Source organism: Ascaphus truei, chromosome 10 (genome assembly GCF_040206685.1).
Source record: "Ascaphus truei isolate aAscTru1 chromosome 10, aAscTru1.hap1, whole genome shotgun sequence".
NCBI classification, from domain to species: Eukaryota; Metazoa; Chordata; class Amphibia; order Anura; family Ascaphidae; genus Ascaphus; species Ascaphus truei.
The window spans coordinates 39,470,410-39,495,255 of NC_134492.1; the positions used below are offsets into that span (position 1 = coordinate 39,470,410).

At 44.7% G+C, this 24,846-nt stretch overlaps 1 protein-coding gene and 1 long non-coding RNA gene across 3 annotated transcripts in view; one reads left to right on the forward strand and one right to left on the reverse strand.

Annotated features, from left to right (window-relative positions):
* LOC142503870 (uncharacterized) lies at positions 1-24,174 on the forward strand. 2 transcript variants are annotated; one of them, XM_075616707.1, is made up of 4 exons: positions 1-236; positions 18,111-18,150; positions 20,893-20,994; positions 22,803-24,174. In XM_075616707.1, the coding sequence occupies exons 1-4, from the start codon at positions 87-89 to the stop codon at positions 23,186-23,188; spliced, it is 678 nt and encodes a 225-aa protein (XP_075472822.1). In that variant the 5' UTR covers positions 1-86; the 3' UTR covers positions 23,189-24,174. The 2 variants fall into 2 exon arrangements, with proteins under 2 accessions (XP_075472822.1, XP_075472823.1); XM_075616708.1 differs by having other exon boundaries at positions 20,896-20,994.
* The window catches only part of LOC142503871 (uncharacterized), a 49,638-nt gene that overhangs the window by 883 nt on the left and 23,909 nt on the right, over positions 1-24,846 (reverse strand). Inside the window, exons 2-4 of the long non-coding RNA XR_012804110.1 lie at positions 4,344-4,563; positions 3,026-3,170; positions 512-546 (exon numbers count right to left, since the gene is read on the reverse strand). This is a non-coding gene — a long non-coding RNA (uncharacterized LOC142503871). The remainder of the gene's footprint in view (positions 1-511; positions 547-3,025; positions 3,171-4,343; positions 4,564-24,846) is intronic.

Here is a 24,846-nt window from a genome sequence, read left to right on the forward strand (position 1 = left end):
TTTGACTTCACATCACTATTCTGGCACCTGCATTCAGAGCCACTTAATTCCTTCTAACTTGTAATAAGCGAGAGACAGTGGAAAACATGGAAAATTGTGTTTTTATTCAAGCCCCTGAGAGGGCACGATTGGTACCCAGGAACAATCACAATGTTATCATGTACACCATACTGTTTGGATTATTTGCTCTGACACTGGCAGGGTTCTTTTGGTGCCATTTTATGCACCATAATCAGGTGAGTACAAACTATTGTTTCCACTTTAACTTATAGACTTAAAAACATGCAGCTCAGGCAAACTGAATAATTGTAAAAAAATAAAATAAATATATATATATATATATATATATATATATATATATATATATATACACACACACACACACACACACATATATATACACACACACACACATATACACACACACACACATATATATATATATACACATACACATATTATATACACACACACACACACACACACACATACGTTGAATATTATACATCACCTTTTTGAATTTGTGAGTTCCTGTGCTTCTGTTACCTGATTATATATATAGAAATATTCATTATACACATAAGATCAATGACCATAAAAGCTGTATCAGTTTAAATTAGTAGTATCTTAAAAATTGATATGCAAAAAATGTTAAATAATATTATTTATATTACTGTCATTATTATTAACAAGCTTTGAATATTGTTAATGGCACTTACTTTTTGAAAGATGAAAAATTGTATTTAAAAACCGAAGAAGTCAGCAGTGCATTGAGTGATGTGCTTTAGGGGGGCAAGGGCTTAGAGCAATATTAAATCAGATCTCCTGTCCCAAGAGCTTACAATCTAAGAAGAATTCTAGGAGGCAAACAGAGGTTGCTGATGTAAATACAGTACTTACATTTTCCAGGTTGTTAATGAATTACTGGACTGTGTTCTTCCCTGCACCATTTAATCAAAAAACATCTATAACCTTATATATTGCTTATATTGCACATCAAATTGTGAGTACTTCAGATAACCAAGAGCAAACCAACTACAGATATTTTTGGAATACTTTGCTGCTGTTTTAGAGCTTAGTCAAACTACAGTATGTAGTAGTTGAAGGCTTTCAGCAGACATCACACACTACTGTACATCTACTCAAGAGAAGGAGAAAAACTGGAAGAGCACTACTGTAGGTATCAAAAAAGTAGAAAGGAGGGTGCGTATCCCATAAAAAGGGAGGTAGGGCTCTCCATTGCCCTGTTTTTCCATGACCAATAAATAATCTTTTAGAAGCACACCTGGGGACCCCTCACCTGTGGATCGCATGGACTGTGCAGCACTCAGAGTGAGTCAATCGCTTGCTACATGTTTTCCTGTTCAGGACTTTATTTAGACAATTGGTACGTTATACGGTGTTATTATGCTCAATCTTCCTGGTGTTATTGTTAACAACAGCATCACTTATTAGTGAGCCTACCATCCGGGACTGCAACCCAGTACCTGTCTTCTATCAAGTTTATGTTTAGGGGTCCCCCCTATAAGTATCTGGTTATTCATTCATTCATTTATCCTACTGTTGGGGTCTTTAGCATTACGCAGTCACATGGTCTGTACATCTACTCAGTCTTGTTTATTGTAGTTGGGAAACAGAAATAATGTTATTATTGTCTCCCATTTTGAGCCTGCCATCCAAACGAGAACACCAGAATTATGCTTCCATGATTCATCCCCAGAGGTGGCTGCATCTTAATCTTGTTGGCTTAGAAAGTGGGCAACATTCCTTAGTTCAAGTGAAAAATCTGTAGGGGCTACTGTATGTGTAAGATTCATGTGTTGGATCTATGTAAGATTATAATAAATAGTGTTCTCATAGGTTGTATGAAATGATTTCCTTGACACTACCAGTGTTGTTTCGGACAAACACCAATTATCATTGCACTTGAGCTCCTTTCATTGGGGGTTTTTATGACATTATATGTATTATATGTAATCAGTGAAGTGTCTGTCATGAGCAAACATATACATCATATAAACATAATAAAAGGAACCCTATAGCATTCACTGTTCCTATTAACTACAGTATGTTACCCTACAGGGCAATTGGTGCTAGAAATACCTAGACCCTGTTCAGAAAAATGGCCAACAAGCATATACAGTACATATAAAACAAATAGGAGATCAGAACTCATAAGTTATCCAAACATTTATTTAAATAGGTATACTGTAGATTAGAAAAATTTAATTTCCAAAAATGTCAGCATAGGTTCTCATAATATATAAATAATTAATATTTATAGCCAAAAAGGTCAGACAAGAATAGTAATGTGTGCGAGAAAAGAAAACTAACAAAATCAAATAAATGCCAAAAAGCATACAAAAAAGTACAAAAAAGGTCCTTGAAAAACGAATGTCTTTAAGAAAATTAATGTCTTCAACTGAATAATCCAATCACTTAACCAATATAGTCCAGCTCAATATTTCCCCTGCACGCACATGTTCCAATGTAGCTCCCAATTGGAGTACAGTAATGGGTCTAAAAACAGAACAGTGGGAGGCGCATGCGCGGCAGCAGAGTAGATGGCAGCTTAGCTTTCCAGCTACGCCGATGCCCAGGGCAATAACCATATAACTAACTGCAATCAGCGCCCGAAAACCACATCAAAGCTCAGAATCCGGTGTCGGAACACACAGGAATGACAACACGATCGAAAAACCGGCAGAGATCTAAAGACCTTAAGTCCAATTTTACTGCTTCAGAGCACACAAGATCAGGAAGCGACACGCCATTAAGGGAATCCGGGGGGTCTGACTCTGAAATGGAATCAAGACAGGAGGGGGACAATAGAGAGCTGGTCCCTAGAGTTGACTTAAAAAGTGATCTGAAGACCCTGTTAAATGATCTTAAGTCCTTTTTCCAATCAGAAATATCAGATCTGAAAAGAGATATTGGCCAGATCGGGGATAGGACCGATGAGTTAGAGAGGAAAATGGATGCCACAGCTAAAGCAATGAAGAAGCAGGAAAAGACTACAGCTCACCTGAAGGCACAGATGACAGGCCTCATGGAGCGGCAAGAAGATGCAGAAAACCGCGACAGGAGAAATAATATCAGGCTAAGAGGGATACCTGAAACAATCACAGATGTTGAGGGCTTTGTCTCCCGCTGGCTTAACTCGGTCCTGCCTGAAACAACATAGACAGTGATTGTAGAGGGAGAGGGGTGTTGGCCCGGTATTAAAGGGGTTGCACCCCATATGGCCACCCCCTGACCTCACCAGGGAGGCAAGGGGTTAACTGGACTGCGGTCCAGGAATGTGGATCTGTTCTGAAAATGCAGACTCGATCTGCTAGGCTAATAGGTCATGAAGGGCTGATTGAGCCTAAGCACTGTGATCAAAAGTTAACTGCCCTGATTGTTTACACTAGGAACTAAGTACTAATCAACAGACCAAGTACTAATCAACAGACTCTGCCACTCTAATTGTTACCTGAGGGTGGAGAATCATCAAACTGGAGTGGTTTGTAAGTGTTATGTCTACACCTACAAACAATGCAGATACTTCATTTGGTAGACTGGTCGTCACCCCTGATTTAATTATGGGGCTACCCATAGAGTCCCAGTACACATGGGCTAATTAGCTGGGGGGCATGGGTTAATCTGTGTCTCCACATTAGGGATTGGATACAGATAATTGTTCACCAATAGTCTGTATTCAATGTGAAGAATAGGGTTACACAGGTATATAAACTGTGTCCACCCTACAGTTTTTAGTTGTTCTTCTGATTCCACCTGGAATGTCACCGGATTGCTGGAGAATTGCTAGCTGATACTTCTCCATTCCCCAACTCTAAGTAAGTGTTACCTTCTTGCCTGTTAATTGTACTATATTGCTGTGTTCACCTTTTTTAAGGAATAAATTATATTTTATTATATCTAAGCCTCGTTCAGTTCAACCCAGATATTTGGTGTTCATTATATCTTGTCATAAGCTACTGTGACAGTGATCCAGCTCGATCAATGCCACAGGGCACTGAGGGCCAAGCCACAGGGGGAGGATGCCCCCAGGGATGTGATAGCCCACCTCCACTTCTTTAAAACTAAGGAAGCTCTGTCTAAGGTTACGAGAAATGTTCCCATCAAAATATTTCAGGATGTACAAATAAAACTATTCCAAGACCTGTCCCCAAGTACGCTAGACGGTGACCAGAATCCTAAGGGAAAATGGCGTCCGCTACCACTGAACTTTCCCATTTGGATTACTGGTCATTAAAGGTGGCCGGGCTGTAGCCATGCGCTCTCTAGAAGAAGGAGCCGAATTCCTTAAAAAGCTAGAAATAAAATCAAACTTCACTCACCTCTCAGAGGATGAACCGTCTCCGGAGGCATCCTGGCGCGATGGTGAGGAGCTCAACACGAGGCCAGGAGGATTGGGCGGCCAGCTGAGGTTCTAAAGAGCCAAGATTGCCTGTATCTCCAGTCAATTGACTTTTAAAGGGACATTGTCGATCCTCTGTTGTGTGTCCTGGATGTTCAAAGATCAAAGCCTGAAGTTGGAGCCGGGTAATCTGTGCGGTCCTGATAAGAAAGAAGAAAAGTTATTACCTATGCCGAGTCGGGAGATCTCATGGAGGACCCACCTGGGAACGAGGATCCACAAAATTGTTATGATGGCCCGTGCAGATAGCTGAAATGAAGTGGTGCAGAAATGATGCGGCAGGGGAGAAGCAGCCAGACATCCCCCGCTACATTAGGAACACGCGGCGGTTAGTAATGGCGGCGAAGCGCAGTGATGCCGCTCTGAGCCTGAGTAGCTTGGTTGGAATGCAGGGGGCTCCTGAGTCGGGCTGGGGGATACACGAATTCCGCCTCCCCCGGCCAGGGGACCCCAGACCGTGGCAAGAACGATGACAGATGCAGCACTGGGTCTATGGATGGCTGAGCCAGAGGTATGGCTCAAGGGGAGAGGGAGTGTAGCCTGCAATTTTAAATGGCGGGCCCCCGCAAGACGCTGCAGCAGCAGGGCAATCCACTCCTAGAAACAAATGTTGGCTGCTGTGACAGACATGGGAGGTCATGGCAATGTGTTAGTTTACCAGGAGAGGGTCCAGCAAATGAGCAAAGGAGGGAGGTTAAGGGTAAGGGTAAGGGGGGGTGGTTGAGGGTGAAGTTAGAGGGCATAGAAGGGGGAAGGGAGAGGAGCCAAGGAGGTTAGTTTTAGATCGAAAGGAATGATAAAGACCCAGAGAGGAGATGACTATTAGAACTAGCTGGTTGAACATTAATGATTAATGTTCAATTTGTGAACAAATGCGTGAAATTGATCTGATGTGCCACTCCAAAGGAGCAGCACATCATCGATGTACCGCGACCACGTCAATGTACTGTGTGAACAACTTTTTTGAAGAAGCCAACAAGCCAGATACCATGCTGGCCCATAAAATCCGAAACAGAATGCCCAACTATTATATAGATACGATTCGCAGAAAGGATGGAGTTCTGACCTCCAATCCGAAGCTAATTATAGAAGAATTAAAAAATTACTATGACGATCTGTATACTGGGAATAAAGTTTCCCATGGAGCTAAAATGGAGGTGGCCTTAAGGGAGTTCTTAAGAGATTCGGATCTCCCGAGGCTGGGCAGAGAGGAGAGAGCAATTGTAGAGAGAGTTTTCTATTGAAGAGGTCCTTGAGGTGATTAAACATTTGAAACTCTCTAAAGCCCCAGGTCCTGATGGTTTTTCCACTCAGTATTATAAAAATGTGACAAGTTATTAGCCCCCCATTTGCTGAGGATGTACAATGCGGTGCTGGCGGGAGCTTCATTCCCGGACTGAATGCTTCAGGCTTCTATCTCCCTGATACTCAAGGAGGGCAAAGACCCGACAAACTGCACAAGCTACAGACCAATTTCATTAATAAATACGGATATTAAAATTTATTCCAAATTATTAGCTAACAGTCATATCCTACCCAGACTGGTCCACCCAGACCAGGTGGACTATATAACTAACAGGCAGGCGGCCGATAACACCAGACGTATAAATCGATTTGATCGAATTGGCTAATAACAGAAGAGTACCTACAATGGTGTTGAGTTTAGATGCTGAAAAAGCCTTTGATAGGATAGACTGGTCTTATCTTGAAGCCACACTGAGGGCATTCGGGTTCGGGGTAGAATCTTAAAAGTGATCACAGCTCTGTACACCGCGCCGTCAGCAAAGGTTTTTCATCAGGGATTCCCATGAGAGACTTTCCAAGTTAAGAGTGGTACAAGACAGGGATGTCCGCTCTCGCCATTGCTGTTCGCATTGTGCATGGAACCATTGGCAGAACAGATTAGGAGGAACACGGATATATCGGGACTACAAATTAATGATCCGACACACAAGATAGTCCTATATGCAGATGACATCATGCTCATGCTGTCGAGGCCTCTCACTCACTACCCAACATTTTTAGCTTATTAGTAAAGTTTAATAGAATCTCAGGATTTAAAATCAATCAATCCAAGTCTGAGGCCCTAAATGTGAATCTACCTAAAGAAACGGGAAGCTGATAACCTTACATTTTAACTTTAACTGGCAACCTAAAGCAATACCAGTTGGTTCACATCACAAATAACTACAAGATTCTGCATGGTGCGAATTATCCCAAATTACTACAAACCCTAAAAGGAGATCTAGGGCGGTGGTTATCTTACAGTATAGCTTGGCTGGGTAGGATATACTGTGTTAAAATTAATCTTCTACCTCGTCTCCTTTATTTATTTATTTCAAACCATACCAGTCCCGGTGGTTTTGAGGGATCTTCGCTCCATGCATATGCTACAGTAATATCTAAATTCCTTTGGAAAGGCAAAACTCAGAGAGTAAGGCTAAGGCCCCGCTCCCAGAGTCAGCGCGCCCGAACTGCAGACAGGCGGGGCGCTGACATACACAGAGCGCGATATGCGGTCTGTAGGGAGCGGGGGCCGAAGTGGGAGGTGGGCGGGAGTGGGAGGCTTGACAGGGAGGGGGCGTGACTTGAGCGGAGGGACCCGCTACTCTCCCCCCCCTCCCTCCACAGGCTCGGGCTGGAGCTGCTGATGGTAAGCAACACACACACACTCATACACACACACACGCAGGCACTCATATACACACACACACACAGGCACACACATACACACACACAGCAGGCACTCACGCACTCATATACACACACACACACACAGACAGAGGCAGGCACTCACGCACTCAGGCACACACACACACACACACACACAGACAGGCACGCACGCACTCAGACACACACATACACAGACACGCTGCTTTCACTCCACACTCCGCCCCGCTCCCCGAAGCCTCTCCTCCTCCCGAAGCCTCCCCTCCCCATTGGCTCACAGCCACACCACGTGACGCGTCAACGCTAGGGATCACCATTCTCTTGTGTCCCATAGCGGCTGACGCGCCACAGCGTGTAGTAAGCTGTGCAGCCAGGGGGGACCGGGACCGGCTCCGCAGGATTCCCCTGCTGGTGGGGAACTCGCGTGTGGCCGCCCGAGCCACCGAGCGCAGCGGGACCGAGGCCTAAGAAACAAGCTCCTTAAGAGGCCGATTCTGAGCAGAGGGTTAGCGGTACCTTGCTTGTCGTCATACTTTAAGGTGGCCCAATTATGCCAAATTTCGCAGTGGCACACAGACCCCACGGCTAAAGATGGGTGGCTCTAGAAAGTGAGATTTGCCAACTGCTAGATATACAGAATTTGATCTGGTACCCTAAAAGGATGCTTACATCCATGTGAGAGCTGCTTTCTTCAATGACTAACTCATTGGCTGTTTGGGCCTCAAAAACTAGATATTCCCTGACCTCAAAAAATACATTGATGTCCCCATTAATCAATAACACTGACTTTGCTCCTGGCCTGAATAGGGGGGATTTCAAACTTTGGGCACAAAAAGGGTATAACAGACTTACAGATCTGGAGGGTAGGATCGGAATCAAATCTTTTGAGCAAATTAAATCAGTCAAAAACATCCCTTAGGCTAAGGTCCCGTTGCACGCGTCCGCACGGCTGGCTTGCTTGCCGGCGGCGCGTGCAACTCGCTGTACCGCGATCTGCGGTCTACAGGAAACTTCAGTAGTAGCGGGGGGGCATGGCCAAACGGGTCGGGGGAGGGGGGTGCGGCCATGACGTGAGGGGGCGCGGCCATGACATAGGGGGCCGGAGCGGGAGGTGGGCGGGAGTGGGAGGATTGACAGGGAGGGGGGGGCGTGGCTTGAGCGGAGGGACCCGCTACTCTTCCCCCCCCTCCCTCCACGGGCTGCCACGGGCTGCAGGTAAGTAAAAAAACCACACACACGCAGGCACTCATACATACATACATACATACATACATACATACACACACACACACACACACACAGGCAGGCACTCACACACTCATACACACACACACACACACACACAGACAGAGACAGGCACGCACGCACTCAGGCACACACATACACACACAGAGACAGGCACGCACGCTGCTTTCACTCCACACTCCTCCCCACTCCCCGAAGCCTCTCCTCCTCCCGAAGCCTCCCCTCCCCATTGGCTCACAGCCACACCACGTGACGCGTCGAAGCTAGGAAACACCATTCTCTTGTGTCTCCTAGCGGCTGACGCGCCACAGCGTGTAGTCAGCTGTGCCGCCAGGGGGGACCGGGACCGGCTCGCGAGGATTCCCCTGCTGGTGGGGAACTCGCAACATTGCCGCCCGCGCCAACGAGCGCAGCGGGTCCCAGGCCTAATTCTGAATTTTTTAGATACCTCCACATCAGGGCCTATTATAATAAAATTTCTCCACGTTCACCCTGATGAACTTTGAGAAAATCTGTATTTTAGAAACAGATACTAGGGGACTAACCTCTCGAATGTACAGAGAAGTGGTCTGTTCTAGGGACGAGCACTCACAAAAGCTCCAATATATAGCTAGTTGGGAGGCAGACCTGAGAGAAGAGTTAGATGATGAAGAGTGGGATAAAATATATATAGCAACAGCTAAAAGCTCAATCTGCACGACATTAAAGGAGAACGCATATAAGGTCCTAATGAGGTGGTATCTCACCCCACTTAAGTTATCTAAATTTGTTCCAGGTTACTCTCCCTTGTGCCCTAAACAAAGTGGAGAGCCAGCGGATTTGTTGCACATGCTGTGGTCCTGCACTCGTCTTAAACCCTTATGGGAACAAATTCAAGATTGGCTACAGAGGATCTTAGACCTCGATATCCCATTGGACCCATGGTTGTTTCTGTTGGACTGACCAACGCAGAGTATATCCAGATTTACTCTTAGGTTAATTGCCCATTTTGTAACGGCAACGAGGTGCGAGATCGCAGCATTGTGGAAACAGAATGAGATTCCTATGGTGGCCAAGATTAGAAACAGAATTTAGTTTGTGTGCCAGATGGAGAAGCTTACGAGTCTAGTTAATGACACTGGCAATAAATTCCAAAAAGTCTGGTTTCCTTGACTGGCTCAGACAGACATCCCAGGAGTGAATACCACCACTGTGTTGTTTTGATAGCTGCAAATGTGTTCTCCTTTGATTAGTGGAAGGGGATCCCAAGATAAGGGAAGACTATGGTACCGCACAGGCGGCAATCTAGATGGAAAGTCAAGAAAGAAATGAAGAGTACTTGAGTTTAGAGACTCAAAAGCCAGACCATCCGGACACTTCCCCTTCCCTCCCTCCCATCTTCCCACCCGTTGTTACTTTATTCAGATTATTTGATGTGTTATTATGATGCAGGGAACAAAAAAAGTATCGTCTTTTCCGGATTGTTTTTTTTATCACTGACAATCCACATGGTGGATTATTAATCCATGGCCGGATCGTTAAGAATCCAATCCGCGGATTTCAAAATCCATGCACACATTGTTAAAATCCGCCAATGGGTTAGGGAAACCGTGGACTGGATTCTTAGAAATCCGGCCACATTGTATCCAATGTCGGATTGGATTAATCCACATGGATTGAAACAGGAAAAGTCCGTAGACGGATGTTACACTGCGGAATGGATGTTGAATGAAAAGCTTGTGAAATTTCAGGATTTTGTTAGTTTTGCCCATCTCTAGTGATAATCAATAGCTTTTGATAACTGTCTCTGCTATAGGCTCTTACAAACTAAATTAAGGACAATATACTCAATGAGACTCAAGCATTACAGTTACATACAGTAGAACAACCATGGATTTGAACAAACTAACCTGATCTCTGTAAGGAATGAGATCTGCAGAACAGGACCGAAGGAATGTCCAATAATAAGGTGTATTTGTCTGCAGAAAGACACTGGGGGTTATTGATTTAAATGCAATATGGCAGATCTGGGCTCATGGATCACATGGAAACTCCCATTGAAGTCAATGTGTGTTAGTACCCCAGTCAGCACTTTTGCAGGTTAATGAATAACCTTCACTTTTTCCATGAGTTCAGACTGTCGCATCCTGCGTTTTTCTCTTTGTTATGATGATTCAGAGAAATGAAAAACAAATACAATACTATGAATATACAGATACAAATGCCTTTATTGAAATCTCAAGAGTAAGTTAAAGAGGTAATCTAAGCAGCACTCCAAAAAAATTTATCTTTTTTTTGTTTGAATATACTGTATACAGCCTTTGATTACCTTTATTGAAAACTAATTACCTAAGCTGACGATTGATTTGTTCTCCTGTAACCAATCAACAAAGATCCTGCTTCCCAGGGTTCACTAAATGGCCGCCTTTCGGTTTCAATCAATCCTTCAGTCAGCGTAACTCAAAAGCTACAATGTATCTTTATGTTACTTCGGTAACATTGTCTATTGTTACAGTTTTTTTTTTTTTCCACAAAAAGGTTTTTATTATTGGATTACAGTACATTGCATACAGTGTCTACCAACCCGCTATCTTTCTTTATTGTACTATAACCCAATTTTTCTTTTTTCTAACGTCCTCCGTTTTGACACAGACATACCGGGTAGACGCACTCACGGACCTAACAAACCAGACGGACACAGAAAAGGGGGGGGGGGGGGAGGGGGGGCGAGCTCATTGTCTTCTCTGTGTTCACCGAGTCTACTCTTGTCTATTCTCAAAGGAGCAGCTTGTACCCGTGGGCGTTCTACTTACCGTCTGCCCTACCTGTTCCCCTTTTACACGCTGTCTGTACTGGTTCCTCATAGGAGAATGCATCTAATTATATTATGGCATGATGGTGGCGGTATTCACCCCCGGGATGTCCGAGTGGTCTAGCCACTTGGTCCAAATTTTGAGGAAATTTGTGCCGGTGTCGTTGACCAGACTCGTCAACTGTTCCATCCGGCAAATATACCATATTCTGTTCCGAATTTTTGTAATTGTGGGTAGGTCTGGGAGCTTCCACATAGCTGCGAGTTCGCACCTCATGGCTGTTGCAAAGTGTGCAATCAATTTTTGCGCCGGTCTGTCTATTCCCCGAGTGCGCCTGCCCAGCAGGAACAGCCAAGGGTCTAGGGGGACCGGTCGTCCGAGAATACTCGTTAGCCAATCCTGGATTTCCTCCCATAGAGGAGCCACTTTTGGGCAACTCCACAGCATGTGAAGCAAGTCCGCCTGTTCCCCACATTGTTTTGGGCACAATGGTGGGTAGCCTTTGACGAACTTTGCTAATCGTGTTGGGGTGAGATACCACCTCATTAGGACTTTATATGCATTCTCCTTTAAGGTGGTGCATATAGAGCTTTTCGCTGCTGCCAGTACTATTGTGGACCAGTCTTTGTCTTCTAGCGTCTCCCCTAAGTCTGTTTCCCATTTAATTCTATAGTTAAGTTTAGTGTCAACGTCCTTTCCAGGGCAGACCACCTCTCTGTATATCCGAGAAGTAAGTCCCGATGTGTCCGTGCCTCTGGAACACAGCTGCTCAAAATTTGTGCGCTTGGGGCGTTTGGGAATTTTCATATAAAATGCTCGCACCTGGAGGTATCTAAAAAATTCAGAATTGGGCATCTCTGTTTCTGATCGAATTTGTTCGAATGTTTTGATAGCTTGGTTTCCCTCCAGGTGTAGTAGCCTAGTAATGCCTTTTGCTTTCCAGACCGCTAGGTTCTTGCGTAACATACCCGGAGCGAAATCAGGGTTCCCCGTAATCGGGGTCATAAGTGTGTGCTGGTTTGTCAGGGCACACTTGTGTTTGGTGTTCTCCCAAGTAGCCAACGAGCAATTCACTGTGGCCAGCGGCTCACTCAAGGTCTGATATATCTTTTTGGGTAGCCAAATTAGATCCTTTATCTCTACGGGGTCACAGCAAGCCTTTTCCAACTCAACCCACCTTCGCAGGCTAGGTTGCATGTGCCACTGAATAATTTGGGTTAATTGTGCCGCTTTGAAGTACGATATCAAGCAAGGTACCCCCAAACCTCCTCTAACTGTTGGCCTTGTGAGGATGCTATTTTTTATACGTGATTTTTTATTACCCCAGACGAATTTCACCATAGAGGACTGTAAGCGGAGGATGTCGTCTCTGTTCACTTGTATCGGAAGGGTCTGAAACAGATACAAGATTCGGGGGAGGAGATTCATCTTAAGGCACTGGATCCTGCCGATCCACGAAATTGTGTGGCCTGACCAGATCCGTAGATCCTCCTTCAGAGTCCTAATTAGCCTGGGGTAGTTGGCTTTGTAGAGGGCGTCGTAGTTTTTGGTTATATAGATACCTAAATATTTAATGGAGGAGGCTTGCCATTTGAAATTAAAATTTAGTTCAATCAATTTTTCGGTGACCTTTGGCAGGTTGATATTTAGTGCTTCTGATTTTGTCTGATTGATTTTGAATCCCGAAATCTTATTAAAATTGTCTAGCAAACTGAAGACATTTGGCAGGGAGGTAAGGGGTTTGGATAACATTAGTATAATGTCATCTGCATACAGGGCCACTTTGTGTGACTGATCATTTATCTGTATACCTGTTATGTCGGGGGAGTTGCGGATGTGTGCCGCTAGGGGTTCTATACATAATGCAAAAATGAGTGGGGACAGGGGGCATCCCTGTCTGGTGCCGCTCTTTATAGGAAAGTCATCCGACGGGAAGCCCTGGTGTCTGACCTTCGCCCTCGGTTCCCTGTAAAGAGCCAGAATAGCTCCCAACATTCTCCCCCCTATGCCGAACATTCCCAGCGTCTCTGTGAGATAGGGCCAATCGATGCGGTCGAAGGCCTTTTCAGCGTCCAGACTCAATGCCATAGACGGGATGCGTTTTCTATGTGCCAAATCAATTAAATCTATTATCCGTCTAGTATTGTCTGTAGCTTGCCTCCCGCATATGAACCCTACTTGATCGGGGTGGACCAGCTTCGGCATGACTATATTCAGACGGTTAGCTAGCAATTTGGAGAAGATTTTGGTGTCTGAATTGATGAGAGAAATAGGCCGGTAGCTTTTGCAATCCGCTGGGTCCTTTCCTGGTTTGGGGATCACTGTTATAGACGCTTGGAGCATCTGACCAGGGATAGGGGCACCATCTAAGAATGAGTTAAATAATCGGGCCAGGTGAGGCACTAGTGTTTTTCTGAATTTTTTATAGTATAGGTTAGAGAAGCCATCCGGGCCTGGGGCTTTGGACGGCTTTAGTGCTTTTATTACCTCTGCTATTTCCTCACCTGAGAAGTCTTCCTGTAATGCCTCCCTTTCCAATCTGCTCAGGCTGGGTAGTTTTGCCTCAGTTAGAAATGTCTTCAGCTGCCTATGAGTACTCTCACAATGGGAGACCTTCGCCCCATCATATAGGGTCTCATAGTAATTTTTGAAAGCCTCTACAATTTGTTTGGGATCAGAAGTAAGGTCACCTTTCTTGGTTCGAATGGCTTGAATATGGAAATTACGGTTACAGTTTTTGAGTTTATTGGCAAGTGGGGTATCTGTCTTGTTCGCTTTCTCATAGTATCGTCGCCTAGACCAGGTCAGCTCCTTCTCCGCTCGGGAGGACATCAATAAATTTAGTTTTGTTTTAGTGTCGCGCCAGGCCTGTAAGGTCTGCGCTTGTTTGTTATTTTTGTGTAGGGCAGAGAGGGCTGTTAACTCTGATTGGAGAATCTTAATTTTATTTTCCCTTGCTTTTTTCCGCCTACTTGCTATCCCTATGAGCTCTCCGCGGAGAGTCGCCTTATGGGCCTCCCATAGGGTGGATTGTGATGTCACGCTACCGACATTCTCCTCAAAATAGACCCTGATTTTATCCCTTATTGCTGTTTCAATTTCGGGGATTTTTAGCAGAGATTCGTTAAGCTTCCATGTCGCTCCTGGTCTGTCTAGTCTGAAATCTGTGCACCGCAGCTCGATGGGTGCATGATCTGACCATGAAATATCATGGATGCCCGTATGGGAGATCTGCGAAACCATTCTATTGGACACAAAGAGGTAGTCTATCCTGCTGTATCTGTCATGTGGATGTGAATAGAATGTGTACTCCTTCTCTCCCGGGTGTTGTTCCCGCCAAATATCTACCAGTCTGTTTGTCCTGAGACCTTGGGTCCAGATTGCTCTGCTTTGTGTGTGTTTCGGTGTTCTGGGCGTGCACCTGTCGGCTTTCGGATCTAGAGTGAGGTTGAAATCCCCACCTAGTATTATTCCGCCCTGCGCCACTCTATGTAGAGTTGTGAAGAATTTCGTAAAGAAGGTGTCGGCCCCTTCGTTGGGAGCGTAGACATTGGCTATTGTGAGGGGTTGTCCACCCACCTCACCTACTATTATTAAGAAACGTCCGTTCTTGTCTTTTTTTGTTAGGGTTGTGTTAAACGTCAGGCGGTTGTGTAACAAGGTTGCTACCCCTCTCTTTTTTATATTGGCTGATGCAGAGAGCCATGTGCTATATCTGGTGTCCAGATATTTAGGGGAACTGGTCTTTGAGAAGTGGGTCTCTTGGAGTAGTATTATGTCGGGGTCCTGTCGTCGGTAGTCAGTAAATGCTATTTTCCTTTTTAGGGGGCTATTAAAACCTTTTATGTTGTGCGATAAGATGGTGAAATCCTTACCCATTGGTGTTTTCAATATGGGATGCTGCGTTACCTCTTTCTATCTGGGTCATGTTGTGCTTCAGCGTATGGTTCAGTGAACTGCTTTGTAGATTGCTCGTCTGTATAGGGAAGAAACATTGGGGTACACACATTGGGGACATGGGGGGGACAACAAATAAACCTTGGTAACTTTCGGCGACCTCAGGGAACCGAGTCCCCCTGGACGCCTGAACTGCCCCTCGTGGGGTTCCGGTTCGGGTGGGCCCACCTCCGACCTTGCCAGACTGAGCTTGACCCGTTTTCACCGGCCCACCGGGGTCTTTCATGGGTCCCTTGGGGTCTAACCCCCAAGTATCCATGAGGAGACTCATGCCGACGGCAAAGGGGCAACCACCCCCCCCCACCGTTTTTAAACATAGTTTATGGCAAACCTTCGTAGCCAATGCGACCGTCCAGCATCTTCAGGGCCGCAGGCAGCTTTGTTGTGGGTGTAACTTATCTGTGTGGGGCACTCTTCCTACTTCTATGCTCCTGCCCTCTGTAGGATCTCTCTATTTCTTGTTACCTACATGGGCCTGTACATGTACTCCCCTCCCTCTACGTGTTCTGTTGCTGGGACTCTTCCTTCTGGTGTGTGTGTCTATGTGTTCATGTGCCCCTTTGGCTGCTTCTGCCTCTGGTGTCTTCTGTGTGGTACTATTAAGACCTAACCTACCTTCGCTGGGTATTCTCCCTCTCCCTACCTCCCCTGGTGTGCTGTCGCTGCCTGCCTGGGCTATGTGTGGGTCTTATGACCCTGCAGTTTGTCCGGGGTAGCTGTCTTTCCGGTTCTTGTCGCGGTTCTGGCGCTTCCGGATGACGTGGCTCTCTTTTTCCCCCAACCGGTCGCCTCTACCAAGATGGCCGCGCGGCCATATCCGGTGACGTCCTTCCGGTCTTTGGTCTTTAGCAGCCGGATGTCGATGGGAGCGGACGTCTTCCCGCGCTGGGCTCTTCTTCTTCCGGCCGTGCAGCTTTCATCCCGCCACGAGTGACGATGCCGCCATCTTCCTTGGGTGCGTGCCACGCGCCTCTTCCGGGTTGCGGGGCAGCCAGTATCTCCAGCATTGCAGGTAGGTTTCTTTCTTTTTTTTTTCCTCAGGCGTGGCTTGAAACCTTGGGGCAGCGTGTACATGTCCCTTATCGAGTAGGTGGTGCTGTGGCAATATGAAGTCCACTTTTGCTGCTCGGTGCTCCTAGGTGCTAGCGGCCTTGTTAAACCAAACTTCGTGCCATAACTTGTAGGCAAACAAACAGATTAATAGTGTATATTTTATTTTGGCAGAACTTTATTCACTCTTTCTCCTGCTCAGTGGTAGCTCGGGTCTTCCGGGATGTGCCGGCCTGTTGCCACTCATTGTCCGGTTCTGCCTCTTTCCGTGGGCTCCTGGCTTCTCCCGTTGTTACCCCCAGCCTGCGCAGGAATTCATCCCCCTCCTCTGGGTTTTTCATTGAGGTGACCCTCCCGTTTCTGATGACTAGCAGTCCAAACGGAAAGGTCCACCGATACCGGATCGCTCTGTCTCTGAGGAGGCGGGTGATAGGTTGTAGTTTCAGGCGTCTGGCCAGGGTCAGAGGGGACAGATCTTGAAAGAGTTGTATGGAGACCCCCTCAAACTTACAGGCTTCTTCCCCCCGGGCTTTTGTGAAGATTGCCTGCCTGGTGCGGAAGTAATGCAACCGAGCAATCACATCTCTCGGTTGTGCATTCGCCAGCGGTTTGTTCCTTAAGGCTCTATGGCATCTATCCATCATTAGTTCTGCCACTGGGGTGTCGGGGAGCAGCGTCGCCATCCATCTTGTGAGGAACTCTTCTATTTCCCCTATGTCCTCGGGTATGCCGCGGACACGGATGTTACTCCGTCGGTCCCTGTTCTCTGCGTCCTCCTGTCGCTCGGCCAGCTCTGTAATTTGGCTTTGTAGGTGGGAGGAACGTTTTTCGGATTTTTTGACCGCTGAGGAGACCGCCACCATTTTGTCTTCCAGGGCCCCAGTTCTTGCTCCCAGGCCCTGTACCTCCTGCCGGAGTTCCTGTATTTCGGCTCTGAACAACGACTTCATGTCGTTGTATAGCCGGTCAAAATCACAACGCCGTACGGGCCGCTGTTCTGGCGTCTCCTCCCGGTCCTCTTCGTGGTCCGACCCCGATCCTGGTGCTGAGCCGGGCGCCATTTCTGCTCTCCCGTCTCTGGATGTAGATCGACTTAAATATCGCCTGAGATCTCCTGTATTCTTCTTTTTTGTGGATGGTGGGGCCATCTCTGTGGATTCCGACGTCGGTAGCAGAAAATTTAAAGTGTGCACTGTGCGTTTGTATTGCCTTTATTTGAGTCTTGCTTTGGCGGGGGTAGGAGCTACTAGATTAGGCAGCTATTCCCCTCACCATCGCGCATGCGCCTCGTCTATTGTTACAGTTTGCAGCTCAAACTGCTGGGAATATTGCCAATAAATTATCCCAAACAGGAAAGTGTAGCAAAGACCTTGCACTGCTTGGGAGGTGGGTTAAAACCTGCTATAGAAATCAAAGGATGCTCATTATATTAAAACTCGTTAAAGTGGTATTAATAGTTGAATGAAAAAAAAATGTAGTAAGTATTATCTAGTACTGCAGAACTGATTTATTAAAAAAAAACCACACATGTAGGATATTGCTTGGATTGCTTCTTTAAAGCTAGCACCAGAATAATGCTGAGTCCATAGACACAGCAGCCGTGGGGAGGCGCGTGGAGGCTGAGGGAAAGCGGGTGCTTTTCCTGGCCTTAGTACGCGCGCCGTCCGGGGGCGTGTCTATGGGCTGGCCAGTGGCGTCACGGAGCTGGTTCGCCCTCATTGGGTGAACCGCTCACGTGACCGCCCTATCGCGCGAGAAATCAGTTTTGACTGATTTCTCGCACATCGCGCGCCCCCTCCCGCTTCCCGCACGCCGTATAAACGCGATCACTGCCTTTAGGCAGTCTGATCGCTCAGCGTGCGGACGCGTCCGCGCGGTTTGACCCTGTATGGACGCAGCTTAAGGCGTCAGCCATACTGTAGCTTCACATAGCTCACATTTGAATTAAACAGTGTGTTTCCTTTTCATTACAGACTCAGCTTGAGCATGTGTGCTACGCTCGTGCTAACATGAGTAAGTGTCTTTTTTTTTTCTCTTCTGGTTGTTGGGATAAACTTTATTGAGAAAGGTTGAAAAGAAAAGAAAAATAGGGTAAAAAGAGTCTATGGTCCTTATTTCATATACTGTGAAGTTGCTTCTTCATGGCAGGGAAGCCTTTGAGTCTCATTCACTTCAACGGATCTGATAGTCTTCCTGGCCTTGGAAAAGCGGCATTATACAGAATAAGGCTTTGTCCCCGGTGGCCGCGTCTGTGTGCGCGATGGCGTGTGCGCCACACACAAAGTACAGCCCTCTACGGGGCAGTCCCCAGTCGGCGTGTGATGCGTGACCGCATTTGCCAAAAGACAAGATTTTTGCCCCCGCCATGCCTCCCGGTTACGCATTGGCAGGAGTCCATCAGGTCGCGCTGATGCAGGGAACGAGCGCCGCCAGGCACCCCGTCGCGCGCACTGGGGCCGTAGCCTAAGGGCCTGCGAGTGACATTCGGAGGACCTAAAGGGGGAGGGGGAAAGAGAGTTTTCTTTCTATATTGAATCATTTGAATATACATAATTCCCAGGTATCTCTCTCTCCCCCCTGCATTGTTAGAGGGAACACCTCTTTTGCTAATCATCGACAGTAACGGCCGTTTCCGGACAACAACAGCACATAACACTGCATTACTGAGCTTTGAAAATACGTTAGCTCCATAGTGTGGCAAGTCTTTGGACAGCTACAGTAGCACCAAAAGGACCCTACACGTTTCGTCACAGGATGTGACATCATGAACTCAGCTTAACGTCAATATCTGTTGATCTGGGCCTAAGTCTTTTATGCTGCTTACAGCCGTTCTTTTCATTCATTTGAGTGCAGATACTATATATTTGTTTCTGTTTTCTGGGATTGCACACAATGGGGGCACAGCTGGCAGAGTAATAGTTCTCCAGCACTGCAGTTTTGGAGGGAATTAACATAATAGATTGTACTGTATAGTGATGCTGAAGCAGACATCTCCAGTCTCAGCTTCCCACAGATACTGTACTTCTTCAAAAGAAGAACTGAAAATATGCAAAGTATGCAGCACATCACTATGCCCGAATCTTTACTATGTGCATTCACAGTATTTCCCTCACTGTCCTCTAATTTAGAGTGATATTTAGGGGTATGCGTATTTCATAGGGTACTAAACTGGGGCAAAACTAAAGCACACAATAGCACTACATTTATTAAAAGCAAGAAAATGGAGTTGAAAGCAGTGAAGTTCCTTTCTTTGGTAAAGGTGCTGCTTTTTTGTGCGCCCCAGTATTGCATCTAGGATCCTTTGGGGGTCATTCATCAAAGTCTCCTGGCTGAAAATCAGGATTGGGAAACGGCACCAGATTTATCGAGGTACAACATTCCGATTGGAACCTATGGATTCCTTGTTTAATAAGTCTGGGACAGAGTGTTTCATTTGCTTTGCCTCACACCTGCAGTAGGGGGGGGGGGGGCTATGATAAATGATCCACTTTAATACATATCAATCTTATTTACCTCTATTTAACAATGTATTCTGGTAAACCGGGACAAAAAACAGCACCATAAGAACTTCAATTAAACATTCTTTCCTTTGATAAATGCGGTGCACATCTATTCTGCCCCAGTTTTTCAGCTTGGAGACATTAGTAAAAAAAAACAACACACTTTGATCAGCTAATTAAATAAATATATTGATATGCCGTTCTTAGACGGCTGTTTGGTTTATAACCATTCCAACCTGTTAACCGAGGTTACAGTCAGGATATGTGGTGGTGTTAATGTAAACACTTTCTCTTAAGGGTTTTTATATTGCTGTCTTTTTCTTTGTATCTTCATTTGCACAAAATCCAGTGGATAATAGTGTGTGTGGTTTAGGGGACATGAACATTTACCAGAAAGGACAACGGTCTATTAAGTGATGTCATCAAAAAAAGATATGATATAAAAGAAATGCATATCTGGTTTTCGCTGGTTTTGCCCCAGATTTATAACTAAGAGACTTTAGTAAATAACCCCCATAGTGTATTGAAGGTTTCTGTTCTCTATAGGGAGACTATGGAAAGTGCTGAGTAATACTGTACACAGTTATGCTTTATATGTGCATGATTTTCAGTTTTCATAAGGGAATTTCCCTAACAAGCATTGCTGCTATAAATGCTCAGTTTGCCCGCCATACCCTGGATGCATTAAGCTTAATTAAATCAGGGAAGATAACATGATGTTACCTAAAGCAGGAATGGACGTTATGTTCCCTTAGTGAACTCTATATCCACAAAGCATTATGCAAAAACAACATCCATCCTACATGTCGTTAGAAAAGGCTTAACGTCACTTTATTATAAGATAATGCAACCGAGGAGTAAATAAGGTATAGAGCCAAAGCAGAAAGAGACTGTCCTGCTAGACCCCCAAACATCCGGTCATCAAAGTGCACTGTGGGAGACCCAGTGGTACATAGGTAAAATGTACTTATATAGATTTAAGTACTGTAATGTGACCTTATGACTCACAGCATACAGTATCTATGGCTGGGTCAATGTCAAGCGATATTAGTGCCTGAATGTATAGTAAGCCCATAATGCTCCTTAAACCAGATTATTCTCTTTAATCAGTGAGGTACAGAAGGTTAGTAAAATCACACACCTTTGATTTGGGGCCAATTGCCCATCTGCTGCTATAGTTCCTGGAGGGAGGGGCATTTTCTGCAAGACTGACCCTGACCATCTGAGATATCGCTCCTTCTACCCTGTTAACTAGCAGCCCTGGGCCTGGATGCTACTTCTAATTCCGAGTCGACAGTGGCAGAGAACAAGGATGAAGGGACAACGGAGGGCTCCTCATCTGAAGAAGACCATTTAGGTAATGTACCTTGGAGATACCGGGGAGTAAAACAGATTATCTCCCACTAGATTTATGCAAAAAAAAAAGGCATCGTGGCAGTAACAGAATCTGCATCCTCCATTTCCTCAGTGCAGAGGAATAATCTGACATTGGAGGAGTGTGCACGTAACTTGTATATGCCCCCTGTCCCTTGATCAATCTGGCAGGCTACCACTGCTTTTTGCTCAATTTTTAGACGGCCTGCTACCATTCTTGAGTAGGTGGCCTTCCCCTATCAGCTATTGCAAGGTGGCAAACCTTTCAAAGCACATACTGTATGCCTGTTGCTACTACACTGCCTTTACGCCCCTCTGGCACACAGCATGTACCTGCTGCTGCAAAACAACATATGCTGTACATTCAGTTAGCATGTAATACCCAATTCCACTATACAGCATACTGTACATTCAATTCCACTACACAGTATATACCCATTGCTAGCACATAGCATATAATACTGGTACTGTGTAACGTGCTTCAATGCATTGGAGAATATTGGCACATACACTGTAGCTCTTAAAATAATTTTCTTGTAGTGACAGTATTTCTATTTCATATAGAGATTATGTGCAATTTCTGAGTATCTCCTCAAGAACGACACACTGTTGTACAGTAGTAGGAAATTACATGATTCCCACAGTATTGCTGTAACCAGCTCTGGAAACACTGGCAACTGAACAAATGACATTCAGATGAGAAAAAATGTAGAAATGTGCCAACTCTCTCCCTTTCTACGTCTGATAATATTTTTTAGCAATTTTAACAATTAAAGGACAACCACAGACAGACAGCTTTTCTGGAATTTGGGCCGTCTAGCCTAATTTACTATATTTACCAGTTTTCCAGCACAATACAATCTCTGGGTCCTGGGATAGGCACTACTGAACATGACACATTTATTGGAAAAATTCTTCCCTCACACATGCTTTTTCTTTGCCGAAATCACATCTAATTCACCCTTCTATATAGGAGCCAGAAGGTGAGAATTGGCCTTACATTAACTATGTCATTCTTTTTAGGCTAGCTTGGGTCTAGTTAAAATATTGAGATTACAGTGGTAAGGGTTGAGTAATAGAAACATGGTTTCAGTGGTTACACTGCTATTCTAATGGTTCACTGGTCACATTGACAATGCATTAGCATCAGAGCAAAATTGAGAAATATTAATTTTGACTACAGAATCCATGCATGCGCTAATTTGCTCATAAACAACAACTTGTTTTGTTATCATTTTGTAATGGAAGAGATGAAAACACTTTTGATTAGGTGATTGTAGTATTTAGCACAGGACACATAATTATTTAATACCTATGCTCCTTCATTATATAATTTGCCTGGTCACATTTGGGAAGTACAAATGCAGTATACATGTCGATATATATTCCCGACTGACCTTGTTAACGCCTTAATTCTGTATCTCGGTAAGGCGGCGCTTATAGTGCCGGCGACAGCGACGTGATGTGCGTCAAACAAATGCATTGTTGCCGGCACCAGCGCTTATAGTGGACGCACCAGCGCTACCAAAATTCTGGTAGTCAGTGGAATTTGATTTTTGGAGAGACGGTCTCCACATGTGACTGGCTATAAGCCAATCAGGGAGCTTCTCCACCCGTCTGCCTTCTCCCTTGCTGACGTCACTGGCCTTGCAGCCAGCAACGTCTCCAGAATCTGAAACACAACTTTCGCAATGATGACGGCGACGTCATCGGTCGCGTCGCCGTCACCGGCTGTATAAGCCCAGCCTAAGAGTGATTCATAATTTAAGATCCTTCACTTTTCCTTTCTAGGTTTCAAAACAAAGTGGTCATGGGAGGTCAAAAACTGCTCTGGGAAGCTTCTGGATAAGCCAACCTCTTTGGAGATAAACAGCAATGGACTTTACATGTTACACATCCAAGTAACCCACAAACCGGTGAACACGATAGACAAATCCAACTTGGAACCCTTCTCTATTTCTTTGGACGTGTTGTCCAATAGTACACCGCAAACAATCAATAGGAATGTATACCTCCCCACCATGGAAAAGTCCACCGCCATCTCTCCTTCCATTACCATAGATAAATTATTCCTGCTAATGAAAGGGGACAGACTGATGCTACGTTACAATTTCAATGTTTCCCACATTGACAAGGAAAACACTTTCTGGGAGGTATATGAAATTAGGAAACCTTAATGACTAGACCCATTGCAGCAGTAAATAGTAACTCACTAATAACAACCATTGTGGGATATACTAACATAATTGGGCTAAGTTAATTGAAAATGCATATGACTCTAGTGCCCTTTATCGTCTTACTGCTGTGTCCTGATGGTCAGGAGCATTCACTATACTGTGTGAGTTAAGAATCATTTTACCGAACTCTGACTGTCACCTAAACAAAGCAAGACAAAACCAAAACATACAAACTTCAGAGGGACTGAATGAATAGAGACAAATACCTTGCTGGACAGTGGTCTAAGGCTGTTGTAAAGATATTTCTACTGCAGCAATAAGGCACATGTTTGACAGTTGAGGTGTTATACTGTAGAGGGGTCAACAATGCTGTAGAACTTCAACATTTATTTACTACTGAATGTGTTCTCACATGCTCTGCTTAACAGGAATAATCATTACCGTGAGCTTTATAATGGAAACACCGTGTTTAAACATGGAATTTCAGAACAGTTTCCAAACACCTAAGCTTATTGCTCTAGTATGCAAAACAAGTATATTATTGTAGGACAAAAGTCTTTAATTATAATTAGGCTGATCTGAAACTTATAGGTGTGGGTATAAGTATTATTATGGAGTGTGGGCATTAGTGTGATACTGGTGTACTACTTGTATAAATTGTTAAACATGCATTGGTTTGTATTCTACTGTTGGGGATTTGCACATATAGTACCATTTGTGATTGTATATATGAACAATTGTAAATATGGTCCATTCAGGCAAACACAATCTATCATGAATGGACACACAAACATAATGAAAGTGATAAAGTGATCAAATCAACAAGCATATTGCAGCTATCTGTGTTTATTCATTGTCACTGTCTTTTTCATATATGTCTTTTGAGATTGATTTTTGTTTTGTGTGCAAGCTCAAGTTTCTTTTTGGAATTGTACTAGACATGTTTTGCAGGGAAGGGGTTAGTAAATGTTGAAACTGTGTGTTAGTGTGTGTGTGTGTGTGTGTGTGTGTGTGTGTGTGTGTGTGTGTGTGTGTGTGTGTGTGTGTGTGTATGTAAATATATATATATATATATATATATATATATATATTTTTTTTATATATATATATATATATATATATATATATATATTTAAATGGTGCTCAGATTTTGAACAGATGATATGCAGATCTCCCTAGCAGTCAAGCAATATATAGCCATGTGTGGGCACTGCTGTCAGGTAGCACTTTGGTCTCCAATCAGACAAGGGCTGAAGGTAGTTCTGCTTAGCATAGTCCAGCACTGCCATTTAGGTCTTGGTCAAAAACAGTTTGTGTTTTTAATTGCCACAGCTTTCCACGTTTCTGTTTACCTATCATACCATTAGTACAACTGTACAACTTTTAATCAGCCTCATTGTGGTCACCCTCATTTTTATCACACACTCAGATATTCCATTGACTTCAATGTGGACATCCTTTATGTACATAAGCTGCCTACAGTTCATGTCAATATGAATTAAATCAAGACCCCCTACCTATACAGCTGTTGCCCCATATGACTCAATGGAATCAGTATTCTACCAGTCAAGATGTGGCCCACAAACATTCAATTAAATCACCATCTTAATGAGGCAGTCCAAGCGGCACTTAAAAAGTGTATATATATATAAAAAAAA